General features: G+C 38.1%; 1 protein-coding gene across 1 annotated transcript in view; it reads right to left on the reverse strand.

Annotated features, from left to right (window-relative positions):
- Window positions 1-765: 765 nt before the first annotated feature.
- The window catches only part of LOC306878067 (uncharacterized protein), a 40130-nt gene continuing 26469 nt past the window's right edge, over window positions 766-14426 (reverse strand). Inside the window, exons 23-44 of the mRNA XM_079430163.1 lie at window positions 13983-14114; window positions 13665-13871; window positions 13445-13582; window positions 13236-13359; window positions 12216-12387; window positions 11896-12108; window positions 10513-10657; window positions 10200-10406; window positions 9526-9630; window positions 9096-9248; window positions 8762-9010; window positions 7622-7834; window positions 7278-7490; window positions 7001-7162; window positions 6645-6773; window positions 6459-6547; window positions 6156-6279; window positions 5866-6074; window positions 4946-5054; window positions 3991-4163; window positions 3734-3760; window positions 766-2706 (exon numbers count right to left, since the gene is read on the reverse strand). Of these exons, the coding sequence (XP_079286289.1) occupies window positions 2517-2706; window positions 3734-3760; window positions 3991-4163; window positions 4946-5054; window positions 5866-6074; window positions 6156-6279; window positions 6459-6547; window positions 6645-6773; window positions 7001-7162; window positions 7278-7490; window positions 7622-7834; window positions 8762-9010; window positions 9096-9248; window positions 9526-9630; window positions 10200-10406; window positions 10513-10657; window positions 11896-12108; window positions 12216-12387; window positions 13236-13359; window positions 13445-13582; window positions 13665-13871; window positions 13983-14114 (3483 nt within the window). The 3' untranslated portion in view covers window positions 766-2516. The remainder of the gene's footprint in view (window positions 2707-3733; window positions 3761-3990; window positions 4164-4945; window positions 5055-5865; window positions 6075-6155; window positions 6280-6458; window positions 6548-6644; window positions 6774-7000; window positions 7163-7277; window positions 7491-7621; window positions 7835-8761; window positions 9011-9095; window positions 9249-9525; window positions 9631-10199; window positions 10407-10512; window positions 10658-11895; window positions 12109-12215; window positions 12388-13235; window positions 13360-13444; window positions 13583-13664; window positions 13872-13982; window positions 14115-14426) is intronic.

Raw genomic sequence — 14426 nt, forward strand, 5'->3', positions numbered from 1 at the left:
AGTAATAAATAGCAGCCTTCAACCCCTGGGAAAAACAGGCAAGATATTATATGTTTATGTCTTCCAAGTTCACGCCATGACATAGAAACTCTCAGAAATCCTGATAACAGACTTCTCACTCTTGCCCAGTGTCAAAACCATATTGACGGATGTGTTATTTGAGTTTGGTGTGTTCTATTCTTTGAGGTCCACTGCAGCTTATTTAGTGAAAATGTGTGTTTTATTCTGTCCAGTGTTACTGACTGATACCCTGCTAAGTGTAAACCCATCCTTACCCTCAAATTCTCTTTCATTTCACCTTGTTTTCACTTAGGATTGCAAACTATACAACAACCATGATGTCTATGTGCAGACAGAAAAATCAATACAAAACAAAATAAATAGACTGCATAAAAATTACAACAAGTCAGTAGTATGAAACTGGAGCCGATGTGTTAAGACATAAATTAAGAAATCCTAACTACCTATCTATGTCACTACTAACAAAAGCATCCCTTTAGAGCTACCTAACTATCTACGCACAGTATCTAAGAGGGTTCGAGCTGCAGCACTGATACCCTGAACTTAATAGGGAGTTGAACTGAATACTAAAGTTTGAATGAGATCACAGCAGGTATATTTCCAATATCTAAGAATCGTTACTGTTAAATCTACATGGAGGTGAAATCTGTCAGCTTTGGCTGCTTTTCTTTTGTTTTCTGCTATAAGTCCAGTATCTGTTTGACCTTTTATGTTTTTTTTTCTGTATCCTCATTTTTTTTTCTTATGGTCAGGTTATGGCTATGATGTAAAAGCTATAATGGACGGCTCAAATTTGTAGCATATTAATTTAATAGAAAAGCATTTTTCTCTTTCTCACTTGTCTGTCTTTGTTTTATATAATCATAGTTTTGTGCATTTAAATTGCCATCTATGGAAGCCCCTTTTTACCTCAGAGTAAAAAATGTAAAAGGTAACTGTGACAAAGTTTAAAATAAGAAATAAAGTCACACTGTGAGATAAAAAGTCACAATTATGAGATGTAGGGCTAGATTTACTATCAGCTTGCGCCAGCGCAAACCCTAATTTGAGAAATTAGCACTGAAAAGGTCAATTTATGGAAGGTAAGTATTTAAAAGAATCACGCAACGCGATTTACTAAGACTTGCGCTCGTCAATTCACTGGTATTTGCAACATTATTTAACGCCCAAAAAAAGCATGTCTTAAAGCAGGCAGTAATTTGCGCTGCTCTTGGTAGATTGCGCTGATCATTATGGAAATGAGATGTTGCGTCTGTGTTGTGCACCTTGTCAGTAAATTACCCACAGAAATTTCCCCTTCTATCGGCGCTTTTATGGAATTGCACTCTAACGCTAATTTGCCCTGTTTAGTAAATCTGGCCCATAAAGTCATACTGAAAGACATTAGATCAAATTTTAAGTTACAAAGCTGATGAAGTTACAAAGCGAGATGTAAAGTCGCAATTGCGAGATATATAGTCACATCGTCACATTTTGAGATTTAAGACCACAATGTGAGTTATAAAATTGCAATTGTAAAAAGCAAACTTGTTTGTTAGATGTAAAGTGACAATATTTAAAAAGAAAATTGAAATCGCAAGATAAGAAGTCATACTGTGAGATATGAAGTCACATTTTGAGAAATATTATAAAGTCGCAATTGAGAGAAACAAACTTGCAACTGCAACATATACAGTCACAATATTGAGAAAGAAAGTTGCAATTGTGAGATACAGTCAAATTGTGAGATATAAAGTCACAATTGCAAGAATCAAAATTGCGGTAGTGACATAAAGTTGTAATTACCTTTTTTTTCTTTACTGGGGTGGAAATGGGCTTCCATAATCATCATCTCTGCCTAATTATGTATAACAAAAAGCATTGTTGTCTATTTATCTGAAGTAGAGCTATAACTTTAAAATTTAAACAGAGATATGCTAAAATACCAAAGAGACATCCTTGATTCCTGTTCAACTCTCAATTTCTTAAAACATTACATTATTTTAGGAGAGAGAGAAAGTTTCTCAGTGCTTCGAGGGTTTGATAGCTTGTGCAAGCCCAGATGATGCATTTTAGCCTGATCGTGGATCATCTGTGCAATACCCGATGGCCTTTGATTGCCATCAATATGCAAATTTCTCCTAAACACATGGCTTTTGATTGATTGAGAGAGAGCTTGAGATAGCTATCATAATTTTGTCACAACAAGCCTGATATACTGTACCGATATACAGGACTTGTATTTCCCAAGGAATGCTGGGAAATGTTATTTTCTTTTCTCCCCAACTTAAAAACTGCAGTCTTTACTCACTGCTGGCTTGGTTTAAAGAGTACTATAAGAGTACTGCATCAGTCTTTCTCCATCTTGCATGCTAATCTGTTCATTTAAAATCAATAAATCACATTAACTAGTTTCAAGTTATGTGTAACAGCATGGATGTTCTGTTGTGTGTGCGATGGCAAAAGCTATGTAAGTTAAACCAGTAAAATTGTCCATCTATCACACTCTCCCCTTCTTATTCAGCGTCTGTAAGGCTGTATGGAGGAGGGGGGCCCAGGGCGTTGTCTGAGGGTGTGGGGGTACCCGGTGGGCCACTGGACGGGGTGGGAGAAGCACCTGGATCCTCAGAATCAGAGTTCTCCTGAGAAAGGTCATCCACCAGAGCCCTGCGGCCAGCACGCATGGAGATAGGGAGCGGAGCTCGCCTGAGACAGAAACACAGAAATAGAGAATAAACTGCAATTCATGCACAAAATATAACATACATATACAATGTCCCCAAAACATTATATATGCATTAGACACAAAATATCAAAGCAAGTTTTGACAGAAGTTTAAAGTTTTAGATCAGAAGTTATTTGACAATATTTTTTACAGTGTAATAACTTTTTTGTCAAATGTTTCGCTATAAATGTTTTATCCTATAAAAAAAATAATAATTAAAAAAAGCCAAAATAGTGTAATGCATTTTTTTTTTTTTTTATGTTTTGCTTTAAAACAATTGTCCTATAAACAATACAAAAGCCAAAAATACAATTTAATAACATTTTTTTGTAAAATGTTTTGCCTTAACATGTTTTATTCTATAAACACACAAAAAAACAACACAAGCCAAAATAACCTATTGCTTTAAGATGTTTTGTCCAATAAACAAAACAAGCAAAACAAAATGAAACAAAACAAAAAACACAAGCCAAAATACAGTGTAATAACGTTTTTGTCAGATGTTTTGCTTTAACACATTTTGTCCTACAAACACCAGAAAAAAAAAAGCAAAATAGTGTAATAACTTTTTTTTTTTTTGGTCATATATTTTGCTTTAAAACATTTTGTCCTATAAACAAAACAAAACAAATCAATAAAAAACAACTTTTTTTTTTTTTTTTTTTTTGCCCAATACAAAGATATATACATTTTGAGTTGTGACTTAAGTGTCCAAATACTTTTTGGGGTCACTGTTTATGAACTGGAAGAAAGAAAGGAAAAAAGAGGAAGAGGGAGTGAAACTGAGTCCATGATTGGTGGAAGAGAGAATCTGTGATTCATCACCATCTATAAACAGGAAGTGACCCACAATTCAGTGTAGACTACACCATCTTTATATGCTTCTGAATAAATCAGTTAAAAAGGACTAAAAAAGGGCACCTCTACACACCACTAGAATCAAGAGGAGAGAGGATAATTGCTCAGAGAGGAACATAAAGCACACAATGGTCACACATGAAAACCTACTGTTCTGACTTCTGCCGTTCTGTGATGCTGAGTGGGTGTAGGAGACAAACACACAAATATAGATGGACACACAATCAGACATGTTAGATGGGTCAATTAGTGAATGAAACATACACATACACTGAAGAAATGGTTTGATGACATGCACATATATTTATGTATGAACAACAGAATGACTGGATCTTTCGCTGTCCTATAAGCACGAAATGTGGCAAGTTTCCATTTTTTTCTGTTCACACAACCATCATAATCTTTACCTGAGTTGGGAGCGGAGAGTGTTGAGCTCGCGGTTCATGCTCTGCATGCTGTCGCTCATTTCCTCCATCTCTCGCTGTAGTTTCCTGCGCTGAGCGTTGGAGCGAGAGTTCTCTTCCTCCACCTCCTCTAACTGCCTCTTCAGCTGACGGAGACGTCCCATAGACTTATCCAACTACAAAAAGGGAGGTTTTAGAACCATACAATTCCATGTGTACTATATTACCCATAACCCTATGCATCCTGCAAATCATGTGATGAGCTTTTGTAAGTTAATGAAGGCTGGCAAGGTAGCTGTCAGTCCTTGTCTTGTGTTTCCCCTCCTCCTGTGCCCATATTTGGCCTTCCTGTTCCTGTCCTCGTTTGTCTTCATTAGTTTAATTAGTCCCTAGCCCTGTGTTTTGATTAGTCCACACCTGTTCCTTATTTCCCTGTGTTTATAAGCCCTGTGTTTCCTAGCCCCTGTGTCCGGTCTAAACGTCATTGATGTTCGTCTCTCCCCAAGCTCCTCGTCTCATTGTGTGTGTCTCTCCAATAAATGTGATTATTGGAACTCCTACGTCTCCTCGCTCCTTGTGTCCCGAGAGGGAACGTGACAGAAGCATTAGCTACTTATATTATGTAATATAAGCTGTTGTAGAGTTGAGCAATTATGTTTCTGATAAGAAAATGCATTTAAAAGAAGAAATATAGACTGAATCGATAATTAGCAATGCTTTGTAGGATGAGTTCATTCACTCCTATGAGCTACACAGTATTTTACCTTTTTTTTTCCTTAATTTTGCCAGTTAATTTCCTAATCATATTGGACTGTTGAATTGACTGTTTTAACATGATTTATCTCAAGCTGATTGATTTGGCTGAATGTTTAGAACTCTTTAGAACACTTTAAAGAAGGCCTAAATTCTACACAGTTCTCCAGTCTGAGAAGCACTGAGGATTTTTGTTTAGGAGTACCTGTTCTCTATACTGATCCGCATGTCTCCTTTCATCTTCCACCTGTATCAGAACTTCTTTCAGTTTCTTCTCTGTTTTCCTCACCAGCTTATTGGCCATGGCTCGCTCCCTTGGAAGGGAGAAAAGCGAGAGAAGACACACAAAACAGTCACATTGCTGGTTTGATCTTTACAGTAAATTTAGATCCTTAAAAAATAATTCACTTCTCATCATTTTCTTACTTTTTTAGAAACTGTATGCTCTTGTAGATACAATGAAATTTAATAGTAACCATGGCTATCAAGCTTGATTTTTAGAGACTAATTTTAGTTTGTTTGTCACACAAAGATATCAAATGGCTTCCAAGCACATGGAATATTACATGCACGTTTTATAGGCCCATATTATAATACTTTTAATTAAACTTTTTGTCCCGTTTAGATCTCTACCTGAACTGTAAGTAAAAGAACAGTTTTGACATTCTGCTAACTTCTTGTTTTTATGTAGTTTTTTTTTTCATGGAATAAGGGGTTTAAAAGACCATTCATATTCAATAAAATGACTGATTTAACTGAACTGACACTATCAGATGAGAACATCATTTCAACATCGCCACTGTTATTGAACTGAATTGAATCAACATTGAACTTGTTTTATAATTTATGCACTTTGCAACACTGATAGTTACTGAACCGAATTGAAACAACTTTGAATTAAATTGAACTTTTGACACTATTATTTTCTGTAGAGCTGTTTTACAGTTGAAATTCATGAATAATTTCATAACTGACCAATCTTACAACTTCTCACAACAATTTTATTTTCCTGTTTCCTGCTATAATAATAAATGTGACTTCATTTGACTTGACTTGAATGAGAAACCATACTGTTTTGGAAAGACATCTTTCCATTCGACTGTAGCACCCCCACTGTTTACTTACTGTCTCTCCTGTTCCAGTTGTTCCTCCGCAGATTCTATCTTGGCCTCCAGAGCGGCGACACTGAGGCGATGTTTTCCCTTCACAGCCCCCTCCATCTCACTGAGACGAGTTTTCAACTCTTTATTCTGCCTCTCCAGAGTCTCTCGTGCGCTCTCGCTCTTCTGTGCCAGCGTCCTCTCTCCAGATAACTGGACTGTAAGTGTCTCAACCTAAAAGAAACAGAGAGAAGAGCTCTGTCTGTATGTGCTTGTCTGGTAGTATAGTGTGTGTTTGTGTGTTTCTTTGTCTACCTGTAAGATGCTCTTCCTCTGCCTCTCAGCTAGTAGCTCAGCATTACTTTGTTCCTCCTCCAACTCTTCCTCCAGCTGAGTGATTCTGGCCTCAATACGCCTCTTCTCTTCAAACAGTGCAGATCTGCAGGGCAAACAAAGTTTCACAACATGAGTCCTATTTACTTTTTTAATAAACCTGGTGTTGAATAATGTGGACATATGAATTGTGCACAACAAGTCAAGGAACATCTATTAAGAAAGTAAAAAGGGGAAATTTCAATTTCATTATAACTGGACCTCAACACAAGCACAGATACTGACTTTCCAGTTGTACTGTTGACGATCTCATCTGCCAGTTCATCTCTCTCCTGTTGGGCCTGTCTCCGCTGCCTCTCAGAAACAGCCAGCTCCTGAAAGAATGGCAAAAGAAGAGCAAAAAAAAAAAAAGAATGAGAGAGACTCAGATAGTTAAAACTTCTTCAGGGTTACGCAGGCAGAGAAACACACCTCTGTCAGCTGTAATAGTTCTGCTTCCAGCGTCTGCAGCCGTTTCTCACTGTCCTTTGACTGGGCAACAATCTCGTCTCGAGCCAACTTGGTCTCATCAAGCTCACGAATAAGCTCCTTCATCTGAGTCTGAAAAACACACAGTAGCACACTGAATATTCACATCTTCAGTTGTCAGCCGGCAGGCCAAATCAGATTCATCAATTTTATACTATTTTAATGAAATCTGGACATTTGGTTTACAATAAATATTCCAAACATCACTTCTGATACACAACTAGTTATAATCACAACTCGCAGCAACCCATTTTTATCATTTATTGTGGTTTATTTAACAATTAATTAAACTGACGAACCTGGAGACGTTTCATCTGTCTAAGTGCTTCCTCTCTGCCCCGATTGGCTGCTTCCACCTGAGCCTCCGCCTCCTGCAGCTCTGTCTCCAGTTGTTTTTTGACAGTCAAAGCCTGAGCTCTCTGAGTCTTCTCCTCCTCAAGCATTGTTTCAAGTTCTCGCACCTGAACAAGTGATAGAAGAAACAAATATAGGGCAGGAGAGAAAAGGAGGTCAAGATCAATTCTTTTCAAATGTTACCTAATCTCTTTACTTCTTCGTTCTGCTGAAGGCAGTTACCTGTTTGTTGAGTGCTCTCCTCTTTTCTTCCCCTTTCTCCTCTTTAGTGCTGATCTCTCGCTCAAACTGAGCTCTAAGAGCCTGAAGGGTGACTTCCAGTCTGAGGCGAGCGTTCTCGGCCTCTGCCAGCTCATCTTCCAGCTCCTGGGTCTGTTCTTTCAGACACTGGGCTTCTGTTTCCAAAGCCCGTCGAGAACGTTCTAGCTCATGAACCTGAGAAGGCGTGACAAAGAGAAAGAATAGAAAAACATAATTATTTTAGAACAGAATAAGCTCTTATTACTACGCTATAAATAAATGTTAATAAATATTATATAAGTCTATTGGTAAAAAACAAGCTGTACATTTTTGCCCACGTCATCTTGGGCATTGACGAGCTGCTCCATCTCCAGGCGGAGCTGCTTATTGGTTCTCTCCAGCTCATCTCTCTGCTCTGCTGCTTCCTGCAATGCCCTTGAGAGAGACAGGAAACGCGTCTCCTTCTCTCGACTCTCTGCTTCAGCGCGGTCCCGTTCCTCCAGCAGCCGAGCACTAACTGCTTTCTCCTCTGCCAAACACTGAAGGTTAAAGGTCATAGGATGATGAATGTCTAGAGCTGCACTTCTCATTTTCAAGGCTTTTTACTTTTTACCACAGCCAATCCAACCATATAAACATTATCATCAACCAGCCAATCTGTCCATCCATCCTTCCACCAGTCAATCCATCCATCTATCTATCCACCATTTATCATCCATCCATCCACCCATCCATCCTTCCACCAGTCAATCCATCCATCCATCTATCCACCATTTATCATCCATCCATCCATCCATCCATCCATCCTTCCATTTATCATCCATCCATCCATCCATCAATCCACCAGTTAATCTATGCATCCATCCATCTATATTTCCATTTATCATCCATCCATCCATCCATCCACCAGTCAATCCATCCATCCATTTATCATCCATCCATCATTTTACCCATTTATCACCCATCCATCCACCAGTCAATCTATCCATCCATCTGTCCATTTATCATCCATCCACCCATCCATCCATCCATCCATCCATCCACCAATCAATCTATCCATCAATCCATCCATCCACCAGTCAATCTATATAACATTCATCCATCCACCAGTCAATCCATCCATCATTCCATCCATCTCTCCAGCCATCCAAGTGAATCCATTCATGCATCCATTCATCAAGTCAAACCATCCATACCTCCACTATCCCATCAGTTAATCCTTCCATCCACAAGTCAGTCCATTCATCATTCCATCAATCTCTTTATGCATTCATTCATTCTGTCGAACCATCCACCCACCCATCCATCCATCCATCCATCCATCCAACCCTTCGATCCACTAGTCAGTCCATCCATTTATACAGTCAATCCTTCCTTCCAACCATCCAGTCATTCTAACATCGATCCATCCATTCAGGCATTCAATCCATCCATCCCTCCATCCTTCTCTGTGTTTCCTACTGTACCTGATCAAATTTCTTCTGTCGTTTCTCCAGAGCAGTGCAGTTCTGTCTTTCTCTCTGCAAAGCAATTGTCATGTCTTCTATCTCTTCTCTCAGTCGTTCTTTTTGTCTCTCTATGCGTTCTTTCTCTTCTTCTTTGGCTCTCTCTCTCTGTGTGGCACTCTCCAGCTCTCTCTGCATCTTCCTCCTGGCCTCCTCCCCGGCCTCCACCGCTGAATTCACTTCCTCCGTCTGCCTCTTTAGATCAGACAGCTGCATGGATACATACACATAATATCATAAAACAGAGTAAAGATAAAACAACAGGTTTTTAGTTGAGTGAAAAATGGATGTGTACCTGTTGTGTGTGGTTCTGAATCTGGCGTGTAAGTTCTCTGGTCTTCTCCTCCTCCTCCTCTAGTCTCTCCATCAATCCAGCTTTCTCTTCCTCTAGAGCACGTACACGTGAGCCCAGCGCCAACTTCTGCCGTGTCTCTTCCTGCAGTAGCTCCTATAAAATAGCACACACACACACACATTAAGCATGCTTAAGAGGCATGCATCATATTCACAGTCGCAGAGACATCACAGTCTCTAAGATCTTCTTTGAAATAGAACAACAATCAGAGTGTGCGGAGAACCTCTGGAAGATTTCATTTCCTATTCATCCATCCAACCATCATACAATGTGTTTCTTCAGTGTTTCTTCAAAAGCAGTTCAGTTAAATCCCATGAGTTTATTAATATGTAGCCGGAAAATAGAAAATTAAAACACACACACAAGTTACCTGCACATCATGTAGTTGGCTCTCCAGACTGCTGACCTCCTTACTTAGGCGGTGAGATTTGGACTCAGATGAGGATAGGCAACTGGACAGAGACTCGAGCTCCGACTGAGAGGGAGAGAATTCAAAGCTTGGATGTTTTTAAAACTTGTTTGATTTATTGGTTAGTTTGTAACATTGTGGTTGGTAAACCAGCCAATTACCAGCTTGGACCTGCTAATGACCAGTTTGGACCAACTAGAAACCAGATACCATGTAACAAAACAGCTACCAGCTTTAGGCAGATTTTCCAGAAGGGGAAAGATTTCTGTTCAATTTTTTGTGGACAAAAAAAGCTTTTTTGCCATTGTCTACTGTCAATAGTTTATAGCGATGTACTGTATGAAGCATAGCTCACAGAGAACTCACTTTCAAACCAAGTTGTTTTCCATTGATCAACACAGCTAATTCACTTGAACCCTCTGCAAGGGGAAATCTTTTGCCCTTATGCAAAACTATCAATTGAATAGAATCCTATTGAAACAGAATCAGACCACCATCAGGTGTTGTTCCCTGGTGCCCACCAGAAATCGGAAAGCCATTTATTTTCCATAAACCAAGATATTGAACTCTGATGTTAAATAGCCTTGGGTACACACTGTGAAAGTAGTGGCCTTAGTCAAAAGGCCCATTTCTACCTGGAGTTTACTGAGTCGCTCCTCTCGCTCCTCTCTTTCTCTCTCAGCCTGTGCGAGGCGTGCGTTGAGTTCCTGTAGCTGTCCCTCTGCTCGCTTTCTGCCCCTCTCGCTCTCCATCTTCCCTCCCTGTAAAGTCTTCAGCTCAGCACTCAGGTTCATGCGCTCTTCCTCCAGAACGGCCTTCGCCTTCTCCAGAGACTGACGGGACTGTGAAGATACACGCACATCAAAGGTTGGCCACTTACAAACCTGACTTCCCAGTGTAACAACAGCTTGTAAACATGTTGCATTTGACATAAACGCTAAGACGCACTCTCTTTGCGTTGTCCAGCTGCTCCTGTAGGGAGTCTATAGCAGCGGTGTGTTTGATGCGGAGCTCTGACAGCTGGGCTTCATGACGACGGGTCTCCTCCTCTAAACATCTCTGAAGCTCTCCTAATTCAGCCTCACGGCGAGACCTAAACAAACACACATGCTTAAAATCTGGATAAATAAAGCTGTCCAAAATGCATGTGTTTGAATATAGTCTGCCCTTCTGATATTTGTAATGAATGTGCACTTGAAGTGTACTTCAAATCTTAAAATATATATATTTTTTTAAATTGTACTGGTTGGTAATATAATATTAATTAAATAAAAGGCCACTTAAATGTGTATCATGAAAATATACTTTCTTTAAGAACACTTAAGTGCACATTTAAAAAGTGCACAATTAAAAGTACAAATCATTGTTTTAATCTTTTGTTGTGTTTTAACGTACACTTATATTGATTTGTTGCCCAATATACTGAAGCACATGTAAAGTACTTTGCAGTGTGTTGAGTAAAGTAACTGTAGTGTGTTATTCAATATTACATTTGAAGTTACTATTTTTAAATGTACTAAATTGCTACTTTTTCATTATGAATGTGTAATTACACATACATTTAAATACAAGCTTCATTAAAAATGAGACGAAAGTATATTGTAGTTTACCATAAATGCTTGTCACTACATTTGGCAGTATCACATTTTAGACAATAGAAGTGATTATGAAATTGTATATGAAATTATTAATTACATATGAAAGTGTACTTAAGTCCTGTTAAAGTGGGTCAAAACAGCATACTGAAGTTAAGTTAATTACACTTAAACTGAAAAATATATATATTTATGCTAGTGCTGTCAAACGATTAATCGCAATTAATCACGTCCAAAAGAAAAGTTTTTGTTTACATAATATATGTGTGTGTGCTGTGTATATTTATTATGTACATATAAATACACACACACACACACACACACACACATACAGTATATATTTAAGATTTTTTTTTACATTTGTAAATATATTAATATATGATATAATTTAATATAATATAATATGAATAATACAAGCAAATACATGTTAATATTTTCAATACACCTGTATATACATAATAAATATACACAGTACATGCATATATATTATGTAAACAAAAACTTTTTTTTTGGATGCGATTAATCGTGATTAATCGTTTGACAGCACTAATTTATACAGTTTTATATTTTTTATAGTATTGTATATATTTAAACTACCATACATCTTATTTATTTGCAATTAACATTCGCTGAGTTTTCATGACTATTTAATATTGAAATATAGTTTATGCCTTTTTTCAGTATGTAAAGATTTTCACTAAATATTATTTAAAACAGCACACAAACACACACACACCTGAGCTCTTGCTGAGCAGCTGTAGTGTCCAATGTATCTTCTAGTTCAGTCCTCAAAGCCTCTAACTCCTCTCCCAGATCTCTCCTCTGTTTCTCAGCTCTCTCCCTCATTCCTTTTTCATTGTCCACCTCCTCTTTGAGCTCAGAGACCTGAGACATGGCCTCTCTCAGGGCTCTCTGAGCCTCTGCACGACGTGCCCCCTCTTCTTCCAGCCTGAGAGAGACAAAATGTGAGAGATGTCATTGTTAAGGAGTATTACTTCTTAAAGGGGCTGTGCTACAAGGATTTACTCTAAGGTAGACTTATGTTTGTGCATGTACCGTGTCTGTAGTGTGGTGATCTCTTTCTCTCTTTGGCTAACGCTGCCTCTCAGCTCAGTGACGAGTAAGCTCAGGTCAGACAGCTGCTCTTGGGCCTCCACTGCCTCTCCTTCCATCCGCCTCTTCCACTTCTCCTGTTCCAGACGGCCCTGCTCTTCCCTCTTCAGACGCTCTGAGGGAAAGGAAGAGACATTTTTGTACCTGTTTGTGTTTTTTAAAGGAGTAGTCCACCTCAAAAAAAAAAAAAAAAGCACCATAAGAGTCATGTGATTTGTGTGCTATTTGTGTGCTTTTATAGTGTTCATCATTCTGCACTGTTGTTGTATGGAAAGGAGATATTCATCAAAAATCCCTCTTTTTGTGTTTAATGCATATATATATATATATATATATACTGTGTATATGGGACATGAGATACACTATCATAAAAAAGGGGTAAGTAAGATTTTTGAAAGATTTTTTAATTAAAATACAGCAATATCGTGAAATTTTAAATAATTGTTTTCTGTTTTAATATATTTTAAAATGCAATTTATTCCTGTATGACAAATTTGAAAATGAATTTTCAGCAGCCATTATTCAAGGCTTTAGTGTCACATGATCATTCAGAAATCATTCTAATATGCTAATCTGTTGCTCTTAATAATAAGCATTTCTTATTATAATCAATGTTGAATACAGTTTTGCTAATATTATTGTGGAAAGTATAATTTCCTTTTTTTAGGATTCTTTAATGAATAGAAAGTGTTAGTTGCATTTGGAATATAATTTTTTTGTAACAACCAAAAGTCACTTTTGATCAATTTAATGTGTCCTTGCTAAATAAAAGTATGAAATTCTTAAAAAAAAAAAAAAACACAATGACCCCAAACGGTAACGTAAATAATGAATTCCATAATTGTGTTTCTGCAAGATGTGATAAATGCAGTCTTGAAATCTCAAAAACAAAGACCAAATTCAATAGATCTAATGAATCATCAACAAAGTTTTTCAAAGCATAATTAGCACAAGGACTGTTACCTTCTAAATCAGCGATGACAGCTTCCTGTTTGTTTTTCAGCTTGTTAAGACTCTTCACCTTCTCCTCTTCTTCTGTGAGTTGATCTGTAACTTCATTCAGTCTCTCTTCCAGCTGTTTTTTCTCCTGAGAAAGTGAAAGACAGAAAATTTCATGAACCACTGTACCACTGAAGCTGCATTCAAACAACAATCTTCTTCTCTTTAACTACCTTGCTTAATCTGTCTCTCTGCTCTCCCACAGTCTGCGTCTCAACCTCCAGACTCTTCACTTTGCTCTCCAGGGTGACTTTCTCCAGCTGGAGGCGCTGACGTGTTCCCTCTTCCTCCTCTAGCTGTTCCTCCAGATCCTGAGAGAAAAAGACAGTGATGTTGACAGAAGATATTTAATAGTGGACATCAGATACAGACATGAACACCCATCCTCCTCACCTGCACATGTTGCTGTACTTGCTTCTTCTCAGTGGTCAGCTGAAGGGTCCTCTCCTCTTCCTCCTCCAGTCGGCTCTCAAGCTCCCCCAACACATCTTCAAGCTCCTGTTTGCGACTGGCCAGCCGCGCTCTCATTTCCTCTGCCTCTGCGAATAACTCCGCCTCCGCCTGCAGCTGGTCAGTCAGCACTGACTTCTCCTCCATCAGCTTTCAAAGAGGACATCAAGATGAATGTGGAAATCAAACAAATAAACACTTTCTTGTTTTGGTTTACTAACATGCGCAACAAAAATGAGTGAAACAAGGAAATAAAGTTACCTGTTGGTTTTTTCTGTCCAGTTCAGAAAAGTCATGCTCTAGTTTACTCAGCTTGTCTTTGGCTTTCTGAAGCTGTGCTTCCCGAGCTTGAATCTCTTCATCCTGGCGGGTCACCTGCAGCAAGGGCTTCACCTGGACAAGAGATCAAAGGTCACAAAGTAAATAAACACAAAAGACACCCATTTCAAATCTCATATTCTACAGCACTATAAGAATGGAAATCTGCAAGGGTTAAGTGAATTAATTAATTACTTATCAATTTATTAATTATTAATTTACTAATTAATTATTTTTTTTGGGGGGGGGGGGGGGTTGGGGGTTGTAACCTAAGTTATGTAGGCAGATTCAGCTATGTTAAATATCACTTAAATATTTTAAAATAATATTTAACATCATTATTTAAATAATTATTAATTTATGTTATCACCTGAAGTAAATTGTTTA

The sequence above is a fragment of the Barbus barbus genome (assembly GCF_936440315.1).
Source record: "Barbus barbus genome assembly, chromosome: 12".
Lineage (NCBI taxonomy): Eukaryota > Metazoa > Chordata > Actinopteri > Cypriniformes > Cyprinidae > Barbus > Barbus barbus.